Source organism: Copadichromis virginalis, linkage group LG23 (genome assembly GCF_057382275.1).
Source record: "Copadichromis virginalis isolate Kocher_CV1m ecotype Utaka linkage group LG23, C_Virginalis_male_GT1.1, whole genome shotgun sequence".
Taxonomy (NCBI): domain Eukaryota; kingdom Metazoa; phylum Chordata; class Actinopteri; order Cichliformes; family Cichlidae; genus Copadichromis; species Copadichromis virginalis.
The window spans coordinates 43,132,510-43,153,605 of record NC_140639.1 but is presented as its reverse complement, the minus strand read 5'-3'; the positions used below and the strand labels follow the sequence as shown (position 1 = coordinate 43,153,605).

Here is a 21,096-nt window from a genome sequence, read left to right as displayed (position 1 = left end):
TTTTCTTTTTGCTGGTGTTTTCTTGAGTTGCAGTGCGTTTGACCTCTCCAGGCCACCATACATATGGCTTGTTGGGGTGCAAGTACAGGTAGAAATGTACAATCCCACAAACCTGAATCATCTCTATTTTTGTTACCTACTGAAAGTCAAACTTTCTCTTAGTGCAGGTTTCCACAAAAAGCCAAGAAAGAGAAAAACGTGCGGAGATAAAAATCATGTTGTGATGGCTCAGTCACGCTACAGTTAAACCAGGGCAGCAGCCTCCTTGTAACGAGTGATTGGTGATTGCATGGAAGTTTTTCGCAGTCAGCAACCAATTGCAAGTAGTTGCAGCCACTGAAATTTCTCTGCAACCTGTATCTACACAATTGCAGTCCGACCTGAAGTGACTGTAATTGCTCTCAGATAGACTTGTGAAGGTTTGCAAATAATCATTTATTAATTTATGTTTCAGTCAGTCTTAGTCAGTCTGTGCTGATGAGTAGAAGCCATCTGGTTGTAATCTGATTATATGAAAGCAAGATTGCCAAGCACCTATGTAATTCTGTAATTCAGCTACTCCCTTGGGACAAGGGGTCGCTACAACAGGTAGAACCACTGGTTTTGATTCGACGGTTTTATGCCAGATTCCCTTCCTGACACAACTGGCTGGAATCAAACCAGCAACATTTTGCTTGCCATGCGACTGTCAGCCACTGCGCCATCTTCTGGCTATTTTAGCACCATCTTGACGCACCAAAGTTGCTTTGAAGACAGACTTCAAGTGGTTCCCATCTTTTAAGCCACCATTTCAAAGGCAACAAGACCGCAAGTTCATTGCACACAGTTGGAGTAATTCTGGAGGATCTATGAGTAGCAGCTGCATGATACCAACACTGAACCAGTGCATTTAAACTTGTTCTGTGCCGTAGATTTTCTATCAACACGTCTCCACCTCCAGTTAATGAGAGACCCCTGAGTTCCTTATTACTCATTACTAAAACAAATATTAATAAATTTAGTCAGTTAAAAAAAGACTTAGCTAGAGCTTGAGCTTTAAAACAAGAAATTTCCTGTCATGGTTTGTTAGGAAAGAGGGCCCGATATGTAAACACAAGCAACAGGCAGGGGGTGTAAAAGCAAGGAACTAAGTAGAGTTGAGTGTTTCAATCTATGCATGATAGGAAACAATGGCGATTCAAAAAACAGGAACGAAGAAAGAAACAGACACACATGGGAGTGATGGATAACACACAACATGTAAACTCAATTAAAAATTCATGACATCAGAAAAAACAGCATCAGCTGAAGACTGGGGGTTTAACCAATATCATTAGGGCAATATTTTTAAGCCCTGAACCTGCCTTTCTGAGGATATAGAAATGCCATTATCATCTAATGTAATTCAGTAAAATGCGGCCATGTTTAAATTAAATGTAGAAATTTTTTTAGCCAGCAGAGGGCACCAGCAAGCTTCTAATAACCCTTTTGGTTTGTGGACAAACTTGGGGAACACTGAGCTGTCTCCTGACTGTCTCACATGCAAACATGGACACACACACACACACAAGATGAATCACTGTAAAAATGTGGGTGGGCTGTGTTGTGGCCAGTCACAGCTGCACACATCTGTCTCTTCAGCATTTCTGTGTCATAAGTATCTTATAAATACATGACAATAGCTGATAACGGCTGCAGGCAGAGTGTATTTCACAGCACTGGGGCCAAATAAAACCTTTAATAAATGCACTGGACAAGGAGGAAAAATCCAGCGATTTGATCTGAGTTCCCGAAACATGTTAACTCCATAAGAATGTTTTACAGCCCTCAAACATTTAAGCCTTATTTATATAGATGATGTTTTCTTGATTGGTTGTGGGCTGCAGAGCACTGATACAATCACGTCCCCTGCTGTTAAAGCTATCTGAGCAATAAAATCTTCTGGTAAATGTGGGTATGTGTTGTTCTTATTACACACTAGCTTAGTATGCTCATAAGGTAACTGCAGCCGAATGGAGTTGTTTGTACTGTCACCAGCACACACATTATCCACACACATCCACACACACACAAACATAACAATGTGTGTTTGTACTGCTTTAGTAGGGAACAGCGTCACTTCCAAGCAGAGATCCTATTCTCTCCTGCAGCGCACCTTCCCAGAACATTTTGGTGTGTGTATCTGAGTGTGCGTGTGCATGCTCATATATGGGATATTAGTTTTTGAGGTCCAGTAGTCCCAGAAGATTCAAAAATTGTTGACCTACCTTTTGGATTGGAATGATAAAAACACGTTTGCTTTTACAAAAAAAAGAAGAAGAAAAAATCATAGGAAAACTTCATTTTTGTAAAATGAAGCTTAACCCTGCACTTTGCTGACTTTTCCTATTTAAATAGTCCTTTATCTACTCTGAACAGTCTTTAGAAAAGCCCTACTAGCAATCGCCAATATAAAAAGTTGTATGTAGCCACAAGGCATCACCCTCTAAATTCTTGACTCATTTTCAAATCATTTTTATTATTTTTGGCCAGTGTGACCAGTGTACTCTACCTTCTTTTGAAAGAAGCTGGAATGCTCAGTTATAAGCTAATGCTAGCTAACATAGCTAGCATGCTAAAATAATTAACCCTCTGTAGCCCAACAGGATTCTATTAAAAAGATTTCCAGATTTATGAGAATTCTAAAAGAACGAGGAAATCTGCTAAACATTCAAAATCTCTAAATATAGCTAAAATGTTGATTATATTAGTTTTAGTAATATAATAACTTATTTAATAGCTTAGCTTATAGATTATTTATTTTCTGATATTGTTATTACTGATTTTCAGCAGATAAGACATGCAACCCTTCCAACAACTAACTGGCTTTAGCTGGCTAAACAATGATAGTTAGTTATAAGCTAACATTATGCCAGGTAAGACTCAAGTTTCCTAAAAAAAAAAAAAAAAAAACCCACACACTTTTCCTCTCAGAGACAGTTTGATTACATTCACAAATTGAATGAAAATTTATTCGCTAAGTGTCCGAGTGTGACAACGTCAGAGTCACTTAAAAGAATGCTTTTGTTTCTGTTAGCGGTGGCTAACAGCAGCTAACAGAGGCTAACCAGTGGCAATTACTGACACAATCCTCAACAACACACCTCCATAGCGTTGTTATCGGACAGCTTCATTTGATGAGGTTCACTCAACTTGTATCGGACATATTTCACAAACTTTTACCTGGTGGCCACGTCCAGTTCAGCGACTTCAGGCCTAGCAGACAGTTATGGGCTACGGCTGTCCATGTTGCACATTTGTTAATCTACTTTACATTTTAACAGTATCCAAGTGGATGAATTTTGTTTTATTTATTTTTTAAATTATGTATTGTACAGCAAGTTGAAAACTGTCAATAGAATTTAATATTGCCTTTTGTAATGCCACAAGTGGCCACTCCAAAAACTGCAGTTTTTGGCACTACCTCTTTGGCTTGGCATTTTTCAGTCCTGCAGGCTGCTGTTTGGTCTTTCTTGCATTTTTACTTTCCCCGTAGCAGAAATTTTTATTTTTTTTTAAAAAGCAGAAGACGAGACAGAAGACTGACAAGTGATGAAAACTTAGCAAAAGTGTAAAGAACACAATAGAAAGCAATAGCAATAGAAAACCTTGCATCTATTTTTGTCTCTCACTGCAAAATAATTAAAGTGAAACTTAAAGGCTGAAGAAGAAAAAGCTAATGGAGGGACCTCAAGTAGCAGGTCAGATGTCAATTAGCATGCAGGGTTTACTTTTGGAGGCCTCAAAACAAAGGCAGACAAATTATTTCAAAGAGCTAAACTCTAGAGCTGAGCATGAAGAGATGACTGTGCTTAATAAGAGTGTGAGGTGTGTCAGCTTGGTTTCCCACTGAGAGCTGCAATTTGCCTTAATTTGACCTAATTGGAGGAGGGTTTGCTGTTGTCAAGCTGCCAGCTTTAAGCGAGAATGCTGAAAAAGAGGACTTTTGCTAAATTACCGATATGAAATTGAGAAATGTCTAGAGAGTGAGAGATGGAGAGAAACTAAGTAGGAAAATAATAGACATGCCAAGAGAAAATAGGGGGAAAGAAGACATGAGGTAAAAACAAAAAAACAAAACAAAACCAAAAAAAAAACCTACCACAAACACACACACACCTGTGTCGGATTAGCTCTGGCTAGCAGGGAGGCTGTGTGTTAATGGAGATTTAATAGGCTCTGAAATGACTTACTGCAGTCATACAGTGTGTGTTCAGACGTGCAGTGTGTGCTTCACTGCGTGTTCTTTAAAGGTTCTCTGTATGCTTTTTGGCTTCATGAAGTTAGTAAATCTTTCCATTTTGATTTCTGTTAAACATGTAGACACTCAGTTATTGTAAAGAAAATGTGGGGTATGCTGGCTCTAAGATAGCTGAATGTTTAGATTTGGTTGATAGCCTGTATTTACAGAATTTAGATTTTATATTGAGCCACAGGAGACTAAACCACAGGCTGTATAAAAAAGATGGACATAGCCAACATGATGTCACCAGCTGGTTACAAAACTCTTAATTTGAAACCTCAAGCTGAACTTTTTTTCTCTATCTCAGCATTTTAAAGCTGGACATCAAGATTAAGCAGCAGATCTGACTGAAAATTAGGGATACTGCATAATCATTCATTAGCAACTTATAATATCATGTTGTTTTTAATAAGACATTAAAGCAGATGATGTGAGGTCATAGAGCTAGGGACCCGTGAGCTGTTTCCTATTGACTTTTTTTATATAACCGGATATCTTTTTGCAACCACATGTGTTGCCTCTGCTGGCTACTAGTTAGAATGCAAGTTTAAGTCATGTCCACATGTCCATCTTCTCTATACTTTCTATATTTTCAGCTTTTTATAGGTTGATGTCTGTCTCTATGTTAGCTTCTTTACATTTTATTTACTTAATTCACAGATGCATTCCCAATGAAAAGGACAATAAGACATTGTTTACTGCAATTTATTAAGAAAAACAGCTCTAATCCAATTGTTTAGGTGTTTTTTTTAGATGTATTACCATGTAGAACTATTGGTCAAACCAAAGTGTTTATATACAGTTAAGTGGCAGATTTGTTTAGAATGTTTGCCTCTCATCTGGTTTGTTTTGGTAGGGATCCAAAATGAAGCCAAAGCTGAACTGGACTTTTAACTTTGACTGTCTCCCCAAGTGAGGCACTCCCACAGAGTATTATGTTAAAATGCCCAATATTAAAAAGCCTACCTGCTTTGCCTGAAAGCTAGGTCGATGCTAAACTAAATTGCCATAGTTGCTAGCTGTCTGTTAGACGAGTAATTTCACCCTACCGGACCTCTCAGACATGTTATTGGAGCTCGTGCCTTTTGGAAAAAAATTGCAAAGCAATCATGTGACAGATAGCATGACTTGACATGTGACTAATTTTACTTGCTTATGCTAGTGTTAATTTGCTGTGCGAAGCATCCATAAATTCCTTGTTAACCAAAATAACTTGACCTATAAGGTGACTTGTGTTTCTAAAAAAAAAAAAACAAGATATAGGAAAAAGGTGAAGCTTAAGGCAAAACAGTACAAACCACAAACCAGTTGGTGATTTCCATCTTTTATTTACAGTCACTGTTGTAGAACTACAGCTCATGCTTTTTACTTACAAAATGTGACACATATTTCACATTTCTACCACATTATGCTGTCTTTAAATCATTTGCTATAACATCTGAGCATCAGCATTTGCCAGCGGACTTTCAAAGAGGATATGAAAGCATCTTAGAAGAAATATGCACACAGAACTAATTACCGTGCAGATTCTGTTCCTCTTTTGCTTGTTTCCATTTTACTTTTCAAGGACTTCAAACTCCAACTCTGCAGACTCTCTCCTTTCTGACTGTTCTGTCTGTTGCCACAGCAACAACTCAGTGATGTAAACACCGCCGCTGACCCTGGCTGTAGGAGTGAGAACAAAGAAAGCGTCATTTTTTAACGTAAGCATTAAGCGATAGTTTATATGTTCAAAGGCTCTGACGCAGTCAGTGCAGCTTCTCAGCAATGGAAAAATCAGACAAGAGGAAGATGAACGAACTAACAAATACAATCAAAGTAGGAATAGAGATGTGAAGTGAAAAATGCAATTTACCTTTAATGTCCTTCATATCTAATGTAATGCTATGCATAGGCATAAGGAAGCGCATATTTATATTTCCGGCAAACTACAGCACAAGCACAAGGTTATGATTTCTATTCCAGTTGTTAACATATAACTGTACCCGTGCTCTCTTTACTTGGAAAAAAACCCCCTAAATCATATGATAATGATTCACAGCAAAATCTCCAGTGTTAAATTAACACTGGAGAGTATCTATATGGGTCCACACCTCTGAGTGTTAAATACAACACTGTTGAGTGTTAAATTAACACTTTTGACAGTGTTATATGTTTAAAAGTAACCTAGTCAGTTTTGAAGATTAACAAAGACTAACACTGAGCAGTGCTGATTTTCTAACACTGGAATATTTCTAACATTTTGAGTTATTTTCCAGTGTTAGAAAATCAGCACTGCTCAGTGTTAGTCTTTGTGGCATGCCATGGACATATTGGGTTAGTACAACATAAGCAACTTTACCAACAATTAGTATTAATGTTGATTTTGATGTGTTAAATGTCTTAGACAACTAAGGTAAATTTTTGGCTCAAGATTGCAAAACACCAATATATAAACAGCCACAAAGCCAACAGACCAACAGGTTAAGTCATGGCTATCTCCATCTCTGCTAGAGAGTATATGCCTCAGGTATGAAGGCTTATTAGCAATATTTCATACGTACATGATAAATTGGTTGTGTGTAAATGAAATAAGCACCAATACCATGAAAATTGTTTCTGTTTTTTTCATCTAAGTAATATAGTCAAAATATCATGTGTCATCACTGATGTTTTACCTAAATTACTGAAATCTGTCCACCAAAAGCTAAAGTTTGGCTAACAACCTGGCAAACATACTTTCCAGTCAGTGTCAGGCAAGTGCTCTGTTTCCAGTTTGCACACACACAAAGGAGGAGGAAAGGAGCGTGCTTTAAGCTCCACATCAACTGGAAAGATTGGAACATTCAATTTCTTATTTTACGGCTAAAGTGACACAACAGAAGTTATAGCTAGCGCAAACCCAGCATGTTTCTGTGTGTACAATGATACAAGGTGGTGGGAGTGTGGGTGGAGCCAACCAGGGAGTCTAGCTTAGATTCCAGCTGCATTCCAGAGAGAGAAAAAGACATGGGAGATGGATCTGTCAAACCCCACCTCCTGTCTTCCTTATACTTTTCTTCGTCCTCCACCTAAACACACATACACACAGTCACTGCCTGCTGAAGCTCAGGGTAAACCGCATATCAGTAACTGTCTAGGAAATTAACCTTCTCAGAACATAAAACCTTCATGTGTCTTTGGGTGTATGTGCCTAAAAAATCCCAAGTTTATTCTGCTCTTCCATATTTAGATGTTTCAGTGGTGAAATCCAAATCAGACAAAGTAAATGTTTAAAGTCATTGTAGACAAGTTCTATTGGAAGCATTCTTACTGGACAAATTGTTAAAGCAGCTGAACAATTTACAAGTGGAGCATACCAATGTGCTGCCAGAATAATGTGAAGAAAATGCTGAGACTTTAAATTGCCTGTTATTGGGAGGATGACTGGAAGGTCAACTTGCTGATGGATGAGACTGGTGATAATCTGCATTTTTATTATTGTTAATGAATCCCATGAAAGACCAAACCCAGTGATAGCCTGATATGTTTATCCCGATGTGCTTTAGAGATTTGATTCCTACTGCTGTAAATACACTTTAGAGGCATACTGTATGTTGATCTTTAACTGAAAATATTGCCTGAAAAATATCCATGTTTGAGTTACATTTGCTAAATGGTTCAGTTAACACTCTTCTATGCATTTGATTGAGATCTGTCTTATATAAACACCTTAGACATATTATATACACTGCTGCAGCCTGCCTGCAAATGTTGCAACATCTGCACGCCACTTTGCAACCTACCTTGATACCAGCCATTCCCAGATTAAAAAGATGCATTTATTGTGCATTATTTGTGGGGCGACCGTGGTTTGTGGGGAAACCGTGGTTCAGGGGGTTGGGAAACCCGTCTGATCCCCAGCACTATCTGTTGTGTCCTTGGGCAAGACACTTCACCTACCGCCTACTGGTGATGGCCAGAGGGGCCGTTGGTGCGATATGGCAGCCTCGCTTCTATCAGTCTGCCCCTGGGCAGCTTGCTTCCATTCAGTGTGTGAATGTGAGAGTGAATGAATAGTGAAATTGTAAAGCGCTTTGAGCGTCTCGAAAAGCGCTATATAAATGCAATCCATTATTATTACTATATTGTAAAGATTTACATTGTTAAAGGCTTAGTTCTACTAGAGAAAAAAAACATTCACATGAGATTCACGTCTGTTTCATGCTGTGATTATCCAGCAGTGCAGAGTTTGGAAAAAAAATAGGGATGGAACTTTGACAAAAATGTCTGCTCATTGTTTGTGTATATGCAAGTGCAACACTATGAAACACTTGATTTCTGATGGAGTCCAGCACTTTCCAGTACTTCTACATACCTGCAAAAATAAAATATAAAAAAGTGTTCCCTAGAAACCCAGTGCAGGAGAGTATTCATGTTTACTTCAAAGGTTCAGCCAGACATAGCTGACGAAAAGAGAGCAAATTAATATAAAAATTCTACAATGCATTGGCTACAAAAACACACTTCTTTTCCACTGCAGGGACAGGGCTAAAGGAAACTAAGATCAGCCTATGTTACTATAGTATCACTCAACTGAAAATAGCTGTTTCTATATAAAATGGCAAATTTTTGTAATGGTTTTGTAATGTTGGGAAACTCATGATAAGAAACAAAACTCAGTAGATTAAAGTCCTGTAAGATTTAAATATCTGTGGAAATGTAATATTCATTTTGAACATTATGGAGCTGTCATAATTATTGTCAACACACAATTTAATTTATTTGGTAAAACTTTCTATATCAATTACTTTTTATTTATCATAACTGGCAGTTAGCTATCTTGGCAGTTAGGATAAATAGTCATGAAAATGAATGAATTTTTTCCATTTTCATGGACATGAATTGGGATTTTTTACACATCAGTGATCAATTAAAATAGAAAAAGGACCTCATATATACAGTACAAACTGATATTTAATTTGTTATGTTTTTTTGTGAGAAGGCTCAATAAACACATCTGAATGACTAGTTAAATTATTATTATTATCATCATTATTATTATTAATAATAACCAACCCCATCCATCATTCATTCATTCTCTTCTGCTTGTCCTTATCAGAGGCACGGGAGGCACAAATCCATTAAATGTGCTATGTCTTATAATGTCACACAGGACGTTATAAGACATAGCTCACGCTGCAACATATCTTCTTCACAGTAGTATCTGTGTGACCTGCGTCCTACAAACTGCACTATCCTAAATTATTGTTCTTTTCCTAAAAAGATACTTGTAATTCTTTAATAGTTAACAGAAATGTATGCATCTGTAGGACATCTTAAATAAGCTATAGACTGCAGACAGCACAGTGGCACACTGTTGCTACCCTAGGCGCCTTTCTGCATGGACAGGCGTATCAGGTACTTCTGAAGTGGAAATGCTGAGGGGAAAATCGATGTATTTCTTTAGGGCAGAATTTTACAACACTCCGAGCTTTCTTTGTGTGGCGAATTTGGATCGCACATAAACAAAACGGCATAATATCTCTGATAATGCCTGATAATTTGCTAACAGTGTAGCAGAGACACATACTTAATAGCTGCACATGTTGAATCAACAGTTTTGTCTTTCACCCATATTATCAGTAAAAGGATAAAAGCATTGCTTTCATTTGTGAACAGCACATTTCTCAAACGCTGCTGTGTTTATACAGCAGGCTAAATATTTATACCATGAACTGAGAAGAATTGAGGCCGCTCGCTCTGACTTTGGTAACCGTTTGATATGCTTCAGGCCAGGTGACTTCCATGCTGCTCTGATCACACACGTCTATGTTCTGTGTATCCAGCTATGCAAATATATACTGTACAGGTCATATCAGCATGTTCTTTGATCCTGCAATCCTGCAAGTGTAGGAATGCACACATAGTTGTAAAAAGGGAATATTGGAAAAATGCAAAGAATCCAAATACATGCAAATGCACACACTCTCATAAACACAATTGACGGGTATGCTAAAGCAGTGTCACTTGTGCTAATTTGTTATTAACATAAGAGTAAAACTGAGTTCAAAGTCCACAGGAGGCCTAACCAAAGGGAGAAATCTGCAGCTTCTACTTTTATCATCGCAGCAGACTCGATTAAGCTGGAGAAATTTGTCTTCTTGTGGCTTTAATTGCATTTGTGGCATTGCTCTGCTTCATGCTACCTGTTGTTTTCCATTCTTCAAATGAAAGAAGCTGCTGTCGGAAGATGTGGGCCAGGGTGTACTGCAAACACAGCACACAGAAGAGAGATGGATGACTTTAAACACAAAGAAAGAAGATGGTAGGCGTGACAGAGAAAGAGATATGACTCCAGGGAGGAGGGAGGGAAGTATTTCTCATCTCAACAGTCTCTAAGATACCTCCTTGTTTTAGCTCCTTCACAGAAGGCTTTGGCCTATTCTGGCATAAACAAACACCTGATACCTTCAAATTTATGAGACAAATTGATTTGCATGGGAAAGTGCGGCAGTGACCAGACTGAGCTGATTATCATAGTGGTGAAAATAAGCAGAACAATACAGGCAACGGGAGCCAGGTACAGTATGTTAGTAACAGCCATTCAGCTCCTTTTTTGTCTGTGTCCGTGCTTCTGCACCTGGTGCTTGTATGATTAGTAATTCAAAAACCAAATGGAAACATTAAGCAAATACATTTGCAGGCAAGGATCAGATTGGATGTTAACCCCACCAACACCCAGGGTATACTGCTAAGTCATTATAAGAAATACAAAACTGTTTAATTTGATTTCATTGTGTTTTGATGGCTGAAATGGCTCTCTACTTGCAGATTTGGAGTGCAAGATGTCAGACAAAGAAACTGTTTAGAGAAATTTTGTTAATTTTCAGTTAATAGCTGTTTTGGAACACCTTGTTGGTGCAGAAATACTCTTTTATGGCTTATTTTTTGTAAATTCAACATGCTTTGCATGCTTTTGCAAGAGATTGCTTAGTCACTTAGACTTTGCCTAGTTATCTGCAATGTATAAGTGGCCTTGGCTCAAGAGGTAGAGCATGGCAGCTACTAATTATGAGGTTGGAGGTACGATCCTTGGTTCTTCCAGTCTGCATGCCAAAGTATCCTTGGTGAAAATGCTGAACTCCAAGTTGCTGTTTGATGCAACCATGTAAATGAGACAAGTTGTATAAAGTCAGTTGAGTGCACAAGTAGAAAAGTACTAAGTAGGAACCTGCCCATTGTATAGATTCAAAACTTTTATCCCTTAAGTAAGTACATTTTTTATCCTTGAATGACACATGGATTAGTGTCCGGTGGCGTAACAGACAAAGGAACATTCCTCTGAAAATTGTCAGGTATAAGGACTGGACTGAAAATGAGTATAAAAGCTGCCAAAGTCCAAAGAAAAACTTTGAAAGACCTTCATAAAACCTAAGGACTGTTGCTCAAGACCACACAATTACAAGAATGTTTAGATCTTTGGAATGACAGGGGATTTGAGGAGACTCAAGAAGACTTGAGAATACTTTAAAGCATCAGGACAGGTTTGTTTGTGTGAATTCATATAAAACGAGTTCAAACGCTGTCCAAACATCCAGTGTTTCAGCTCTAACAGATCTCAGATATCCATGATGGCAGAGTCATACACACAAAAGCTGGTGCACAAATACACACAAGGGCCCATCCGATGTGTTTGGATAAATGTGCAGAGAGTGAAGCTATCCTTCTGCTGGAAGAGGCTTGAACAAACACACTTGCGTCACATCAGTCAGTGAACATTTTATTCTACTATTCAAGCTATTCCAAACCCTCCTCTCGAGCGTCTCTGGATATTCGCTCGCCGGAGAAAATCTCCTTAACGGCTGTTAGTCAAGAGCCGGTCCGAACCTCCCACGTCAGACAGAACTGTGTCAGCGACAAGCGGCAAGAAGACAAAGTAAGGTTTTGCTATGGTGGCTCTCTTGACGTATTATAGCACGCGTGGGGCTGCTGTTTTCTTCACGTACTGTCAGCTTCTATAAAAGAAGAATGTTTGAATTTGTGGGAAAGTCTTTCGAACACCCAAAAAAGAGAAAATATGTGATATCGTAGTGTTCATCGCTCACATGTGTGGTTAAGAACCACCGCCAACCCTGTGACTTTGTATCTCCAATCTCAGCCCATGTGAGCATGCTGATGTCATGTCACTCTCCCAGCGTCCCATAATGACCCAGACGCTTCTACTGTGGCGCTATGGCAACAAGTGCAGGCTATTTCTGACTTTCCTGCAGCCACCAAATACATCACACAGCACAAATTTACAGAAATGTATTCAAATACAATTACCTTGTGAAGAATCACAGCACATTATTGGGTATAAGCTGCACTATTAGACAACATTAGCGCGTCCTATTATATGCTGACACATGCGTATAGACGATATCACAGAAACACACACGTCCCTGTTGTTGTCCAGCGCAGCGGGCGAGCCGAGACACCATGGCAACTGTTGTGGCAAAAAACATTAAGGAGGCGTGGGAGGTGGAGGACAGCGTGTCTGCTGGCGTCCGCGTGCGTGCGTGTGTGCACGTGCGAATTAAGGTGGAGGAGCTGAAAGACAAAGTATCTGTTTGTGAGATAGCAGCCTTTATGATACAGAGAAGGATTATACTCTGCACTTGAACAAACAGGTTGTGTTTTTGTCACGGATTTGAGCACTGCGTGACCGCTGCCGGTTAACATAAAATCAGAAAAACTGAAATAATAATAACTCGAATGTAAAACAACAGCGTAGAAAGTGCAGCGCACTGGCTAATCATTTGAGTCATACTTCTAAACAGATTGTGTAGGTAACTTGTGTGGACATCTCACTCTGTTTCATTATGTTTTCCCTTCTTCCCTGCAAACCTCAACTACATAATGCACATCAGAATTGATCAGTAATAATGTTTATTTTTTATAAGTAAAAATATCCATCATATCCTATGACCTACTTTGCTTCTCTTTCCTGTGCAATGGGAAGTTAATATTGAAATGACTCACTGCAGTAAGAGTAACTCTACTGTACATCTTTATTAAGGAACAGTGGTTTAGGGTAAATGAAATAAAATAAGTCAGTTAAACATCAGGGACACTGATCTGACAGTTAAATAACAGAAGAGGTTGTTAATCAGTTTCAGCTGCTTTGGTGTTAATGAAATTAACAACAATTCCACTAGAGAGGCAACACTGACACAACTCCAAAACAGGAATGGTTTTACAGGTAAAGGCCCTCCTCATCTTTTCTGACTGTTTTTTCACTAGTTTTACATTCAGCTGGGGTCAGTGTCACTGGTGGCAGCAGACGTTGTCAGACATGCAAACAAGCACCATTTCGTGTTGCTGCAATGAAATTTTAGCAAACTGGACTAGCGTACCACATCGTTTTTCACCCTCTGTAAGTTGAATCATTTCCATCAGTGTGAAATCTTTTCCCAGTACATATTGGTGCAGATATCCAGCATGATTTCTTCCCATTCACATTTGATTTGTTCAGTGTTGGGAAGGTTACTTTTAAAATGTATTCCACTACAGATTACAGAATACATGCCCCAAAATGTATTCTGTAACGTATTACAGAATATGTTACTCAATGAGAGTAATGTATTCTGAATACTTTGGATTACCTAATATATTATGATGGTTTTTTACAACTAATGAATGTCCTATTGCTGTGTGATTTATTACTATTGCTGAAAGCTACTCGCCATACCAGTAGCAACTAGATTTTTAAATCTTAATATAAAATGAGTAACAGTAGGGTGGACATTAGGTAAGGCTGCACTTTTTGCAGTGATCTCGTATAGAAAACTATTCAGTATATATAAAACAGGTCCGCGGCTCCGAACTGTAGTAAAGGGACCTCTGGCTAATACGTCGGGTTCGTGTCAGGCTTGTAGCTGAAAACTAGCTTTACTTTGTTGTCTGGGTCAACTTTACTAGCGAGAGACAGAGAGAGGCGTTGAAAGGCTGCTCCAACGGAACTTATTGTTTCAGAGGAAAACACGAACACAGTGTACAGTCGAGTCTTAATAGCTTACCTACAACTGGGCTCGTCAGGCACTCTTTTTGGCTGCAGTGGTTATTAAATGCTTCCAGCTCCCGTTTCTGCTCGGTGACAACTAGAGCTGGGCGATAGAACGATAACGATATGTATCGCGATATAACTTTTTCTCGATAGAAAAATTAACCTATCGCGATAGACCTCGCCGCTCTTGTCCTCTTAAAAAAACAAAAAAACCCCCAAAAAAAACCAGCCAATCCAAATTAAGTAGCGCAGAGCCGAACCAATCACAGCCGCAGCATCACGTCACGTGACTTGTTACGTACAGCACAAGTGCCAAGCCGCACATGTGTATTTGTTTGGGAAGCAGCCAGCCACCGTACCGCCCGGGTAATGGAGGAAATTAGTGTGCCGACTAGAAAAATCAACCGAGCGTGACCGAAGGTTACCGAAGAGAAAACAGATGATGGTTCCAATGCCGGAGAGATTGTCAAACGGAAGAGCCATAGAAGTTCCGTAGTGTGAAGGTATTTTGGCTATTTCAAGTCTGACAAAAAACAGAGTAGCGTGCACTGTAAATTGTGCCGAAAGCAAGTCTGGAAATACAATAAACTGGTGCATGCGCTACGTCCACACGTACCCGGGTATTTTTGAAAACGCAGATTTTTCTATGCGTTTGCACCTTTCGTCCACACGTAAACGGCGTTTTTGGTCACTGAAAACGAAGATTTTTAAAAACTCCAGCCAGGGTGGATATTTTTGAAAACTCGTTTTTGCATTTACGTGTGGACTAGAAAAACGGAGAAAACGCAGCGTCAAAGGTGTGCGCATTTTTTGACGTCACACTGTGCGCCACGTTATTGTTTCGGTGAAATGAATTTCTACAATACTGTTACTGTTAATTCTACTCTCTGCAGTGTTTAAATGCTTACATATACACACAGTTACTGTCCCTCCACACATACCACTCGGTTCTGCTTCTATGCCCCAGCTTTGTTTACTTTTTCCCACCGAGGCTTCTAGACTTCTGATTGGCCAACATTTCTGCACGGTTAGGAATCTAGCGCCACCTGCTGCTTTGGCATGTTCATAGCAGCGTTTTCCTTCATTTCTGCCTTTACGTGTGGACGGGATTATTTTTTAAAACGAAAACGGAAAATCTCCGTTTTCAAAAATACCCGTGTACGTGTGGACGTAGCCTCAGTCTCTGACTGGAAGCGCTAATTCGTCATTCGGCTTGTGTCAGACTAAAGTAACTGTTAAAACTGTTTGAAAAGCTAAGCTATACAACAAGGAGAGATTGAGAATTTCCTTTTAGTTCTCAGTTTATTTGATATTGACAAAAGTTAGTCAATTTTGTCTGTTCTTCTGTAAAACAAACTAAGATTTATTTTTAGAATTAATATTTTGTTTCTAAGTGGAATTGACAATTTAGTCGTCTGTTTCGTTTGTTCTATTTTGAAACTTAAACGCTTTAGCGGCTGCCTTTTGTGTATTTTGCAATATTTGCCTTTATTTATCTGAAAAAGTCTCATGTTCCTTAAGTACATCTACCCTGTTGAACTTATTATGGGAAATAAATATTTAAATAAAAACAAGCTGCTGATTATTTCACATTTTACTTGTGAGCAACGGCACATTTAAATCTTACAAATATAGTTATTTGGCTTATATCGTGATAGATATCGTTATCGCCTGAAATGAAAAAAACATATCATGATATGAAAAAATCTTATATCGCCCAGCTCTAGTGACAACTCGTACTTTTCCACTCTCTTTTTTCTCCCTCCCTCGCTCACAGACACATAACAGGTATGGCAGTCCATTCTCCCTGCAGCACGGACTGCACTGCCCATGAGTAGGGATGGGTATCGTTTAGGTTTTATCCGATACCGGTGCCAAAACGGTACTTTTGAAACGGTGCCGGTGCTTAAACGGTGCTCGAACCGGTGCTTAAAGAATAAAGAACACAAACTTCGTCCAAAAACCTCTTGTGTTTTTATTTTCCCCAGTAATTTTTTTAAGCAAAATTATAACAAAGTTAGCCCTTTCTGTCAATAAAACATAACGTCTTTGGAACCAGTGCTTAAACAATTGAAAACAAACTTTGTCATGAAACCTGTGATGTTTAGCAGTTTTTTTGCAAGAAGATAATCATATTAGCCTTTTCTGGAGCTATACGGCATCGCTCTTGGCTGATGGCATGCCCAGCACAAGAGAAAACTCTTTCAGAAGGCGTTGATGAGGCTGGGACACACAAGTATTTTTCTGATAGGGCAGATAAATTGGGGAGTGTATCCCTCTTACTCCACCACCAGGCCACAGGGTCTTGTCCAGAGGTAATTCCTGGCAGTCTTTTGTATATTTGAAGCTCCTTCTGTACCTGCTCTGTGATTGAGGGGACTCTACCCGCTTGAGAAGCAGCCTGTTGAAGCTCTCTGTCTTCATCCTCAAACAGCTTTTCTAAGGGTGACTTTTGGACCTTACTTAGCTGAAAAACAACAAAAAAAGATGTGTGAGGTTTGCAAAATAAATAAAGATCACTTTTAGAATGTAGTGGTTGTGTTAGAAAAAATCTGAAATTACATATTTTTCTGGCTTGTCCATGTCAGCATCATCCACCTCGCTGTGTGCTTTGGGGTCCTCAGTGGGAGGCTATGGACACACAGATAGTAAAAGAGCATTCCTTCAACATAGAAACTACATCATGATGCAAAAGGACAAGATTGTACACACACAATGAAAATACCTGCGCAACTGCTACTGTGGCATTTGCAACTGCTGCCTTCTCCAACCTGTCCCAGATGTCAGTAGCTGCCTCACCATCTAGCCTGCCTTTAAAACGTGGGTCCATCATCGTGGCCTCCTTCAGAAATTTCTGAAGGTTTTCATCCTTTAAGTAAAACAAGATATAACATAGGAGCTGATACTGAAAAAAGGTAACCCTATTTTCCATGCGCATTGACATTGTCTGCAAATACCTGATATCTTTTCTGCAGACTACCCCAGACTTTCTCTTTTATTGAAGAGGTGAAAACACTGTCTTCATCACATCGGCTGAAATGTGCCTCCAGCTTGGCCAGGATGGGGATGATTTGGCTGCATGTGGGTGACTTGTCACTTGAGACACACATGGTTGATGTGTACAGGACTTGCATGCACTTAATAAACTCCTCTGCCTTGATTAAATCAGTGTGCGTGAACCTTTCTAGTCTGTTGAAAAATTTTCACAATGTTAAAGGTAAATGACGTTATTTAGCTCTTGCAAGTGATGCTCATGTCATTCACTTCTCCATAGGCTTCCTCAGCCGTTGATCCAGAGCAGCTACCTGGATTGCATCAAACTGCTCCATAAATCTCTCCACCATTAGGAAGAGAGAATTCCAGCGCGTCTTAACGTCAAGAATTACATTATGCTCTGGCAAATCTAAAGCACAGATAGACACAAACATATTTTAAATTACTATAAAAAAGGTAATATGAATAACAATACTTCTTGATATGTAACTGCATGTGCTACTTACTCAGGATTCGCTGCTTTTCTCTGAGCACAGTTTTGCTCAAGGATGAACGTTTGAGCCACACCACAACTGAACGGATTTTGGCACACCAGCTGGAAACTGCAGGAATGTCATACACCTTTTGTGCGGCCAGGTTGAGGGTATGAGCAAAGCATCCCACTTTTAAAAAGTCCAATTTTTTCAAAGCAACATCCATGTTGCAGGCATTATCTACAGTGGCAGCAATTATTTTCCCTCCCAAGTGAAATTGCTCCACAACGCTTGATATTTCTTTAGCGACAACTGGACCTGTTTGTGACTCATAAACTGCTTCAGTGCTGAGCACATTCTGCTTCATTTTGCCTTTGTAGATGTAGTGAACAGTCACTGTGAGGAAATGGTCCTGAGCAATACTGGTCCATCCATCACAGGTGATAGCGACCTTGTTAACCTGTGCCAAATTCTGGATGAGGTTTGTAGCGACTTCCACAGTCGCTAGAGGCCGGGGATGAAGCCTGCCTATTTGCCTGACGCGCTGTCAACTTTACGCAATAATGCGAGAGGTGGAATTGTTTGCTTGTTTATTAAAGTGCTTTGCGATTTTTACAGAGTAGTATCATCGGCTCCTGATTCAGACTCTTACAACGTCACAGGCTCTAATATAACGAAGCGAAACATGTTGTGCAGCGGTCAACAAAAACTACGGCTACCCAGCCCTCCTCTCTGTCAAAATCAAAACCAGTGAATGACAGACTGACAACGCCCATTTATGTCACCGCTAGCACCCACGTGACTCCCATAACAACCAAGCAAATAAAAACCCAGTGATCATCAGAATTCAATACATTAAATTATGGCTCCTACACACCAGCCCCTAATTATTAGGATCCCTTCTAATAATTACCCATAATTAACCAAGTAGGAGACATAAAACATGCAGAGAAAAGTCAAGCATTTACTGTATTTCAATATTACCCGCAGGAATCCTATAGGTAATCTTAAAGTCTATCTTTAAAGAAAAAAAATGAGAGACATTTTATGTCCAAATACAATCCAAGTCTGATAATTGGACCCAGAAGTCTTTGACTGTGATCTGCCTCCAGCAGTAGACACAGTTTGGTAATAGGTCGATCCAGGCAACTAGTCTGAGTTTTAATCCGAACTTGACGAACGAATCCTCTTCGGTCAGGAAAAGTCTTTATCACACGTCCCATTGGCCAAGAGTTTCGAGGTGCCGAACTGTCCATGATAAGAACCAGATCTCCCACGATGAGGTTCCTTTTTACTCCAATCCATCGCTGACGTTCCTGTTGCTGTAGTAGGTATTCCTTCACCCATCTTTTCCAAAACAATTCAGACATGTATTGGACTTGTTTCCATCTTCTGTGTGTGTACATATCAGTGGAATGGAATACTCCTGGTGGTAATATCGGTGAGGTCTTTAACAGAAGAAGATGATTAGGGGTCAAAGCTTCCAGGTCGTTAGGATCCATTGAGGCTTTGGTAATTGGGCGGCTGTTAATGATGGCTTCAACCTCACAAAGTACAGTATGAAGACCTTCTTCATCCAGGTTTTGTACTTTCATTATGGAATTAAGTACTTTGCGAACCAGTCTTATCAGTCGCTCCCAGGTTCCTCCGTGATGTGAACCTCCAGGTAGAAAAATGTTTAAACAAGCGAGTAACAGAATTTTCTCCAGCTTGTTCAACACTCACTGTGGCAACTGTTTTTACCTCAGGATCATCAGATGCAAGCAGACTGATGTCATCTGGGTAGACAGGCCATTCACTCCTAGATTGTAGAAGATACTGAGGCCCAGACAACCATTTTGTATTCTTCATAAAAACATCGACTTTCACTCCTCTTGAGGCCATATCTGCTGGATTACTGGCAGTGTCCACATATCTCCATTGCGAGGAAGATGAAACTCTTAAGATTTGTGAAACTCGGTTGGCCACAAAAACCTTGAATCTTGAAGTTTCACTCCTGATGTATTTAAGAACAGAAGCACTATCTGTCCAAAACACAGAATCCAGAAGTTCCATCTGCAGCTCTTTCCTCCAGAGTACATCCAATCGACTGGCCATGGTTGCTGCAATGAGCTCCATCCTCGGGATGGTAAAGGATTTAAGAGGAGCAACGCGAGCCTTTCCCATAACAAACGCACAGTGTCGTTCTGAACAGATGTTTTCAATCAGCAGGTAGGTCACTGTTCCATACCCATCCTCACTGGCATCACAGAAATGGTGCAACTGAGCACTCGTGATTTCTCCAAATCCATCAGGTTTCAGACAACGACTCACTTCAAACTTGCTCAATAGCTGGAGCTGCTGGAGCCATGTTAACCATCTTTTGGAAAACAGCTCTGGTACGTTATCGTCCCAGCCGATTCCTTCCTGGCATAGATCTCTTAGGATTTTCTTAGCAGTTAAGACCACAGGACTTAGCATTCCAAGAGGATCATAGATAGAACTGACAATTGAAAGTATTCCTCTTCTGGTGAGCGGTCTGTCCTTGAGCACAATCTTGAACTTAAAAGAGTCTGATTTTATACACCACTCCACGCCCAAAACTCGCTTGATCATTGAGGAATCCAATTCCATGTTCAACTCTTTCATTCCTGTGGCTCTATGACTTTCAGGAATTGATTCCAGCACTGCAGGCTTGTTGGTGATCCACTTTTTGAGCAGAAATCCTCCTTTGGCACACAAAGAAACCAACTCGTGGTACATTAACACTGCTTCCTCATCAGTTTCAACGGACACAAGACAATCGTCCACATAAAAACAGTGCAACAACTTCTTCACAGCTTCCTCACTGTAGAGATGTCCGAAGTCATCCGCACACTTTCTGAGTGCAAAGTTGGCACAACTTGGTGACGAAGTTGCCCCGAAGAGATGTACATTCATCCTGTATTCAGATGTTGGTTGTTCCAGATCACCTTTAGGCCACCAGAGAAATCTCAATAGATCTTTATCTTCAGCTGGAATCATGACTTGATGGAACATGGATTCAATATCTCCCATAACTACAACTGGCTCCTTCCTGAATCTTGTGATCACTCCTATTAAAGAGCTTGTAAGATCAGGTCCTTGTAAGAGTTGGGAGTTTAAAGATGTTCCCTGATAACTCATTCCACAGTCAAACACAACTCTGAGTTTCTTCTTGGTCGGATGGTAAACACCATGGTGTGGTATATACCACAGCTTGCCATCATTGCGATTCATCTCCTCTTCCGGTACCTTTTCAGCATAACCTTTAGCCAGAAGCTCATTCATGAAGACTTTGTACTCAGTATGAAACACTGTGTCTCTCTCAAATCTCTTTTGTAGAAAGCGCAGACGTTGTTGAA

The 21,096-nt window shown here is 39.7% G+C and overlaps 2 protein-coding genes across 2 annotated transcripts in view; one reads left to right on the top strand and one right to left on the bottom strand.

Moving 5' to 3' along the window:
* Positions 1 to 21,096, top strand: part of LOC146681668 (rho GTPase-activating protein 6-like) — a 140,591-nt gene that overhangs the window by 32,851 nt on the left and 86,644 nt on the right. The gene's annotated exons all lie outside the window — the stretch shown is intronic.
* Positions 16,233 to 19,518, bottom strand: LOC146681671 (zinc finger BED domain-containing protein 4-like). Its single transcript, XM_085449851.1, has 5 exons — positions 17,573 to 19,518; positions 17,225 to 17,456; positions 16,993 to 17,136; positions 16,830 to 16,898; positions 16,233 to 16,734 (listed from the first exon to the last, which is right to left on the bottom strand). The coding sequence occupies exons 1-5, from the start codon at positions 17,581 to 17,583 to the stop codon at positions 16,372 to 16,374; spliced, it is 819 nt and encodes a 272-aa protein (XP_085305977.1). The 5' UTR covers positions 17,584 to 19,518; the 3' UTR covers positions 16,233 to 16,371.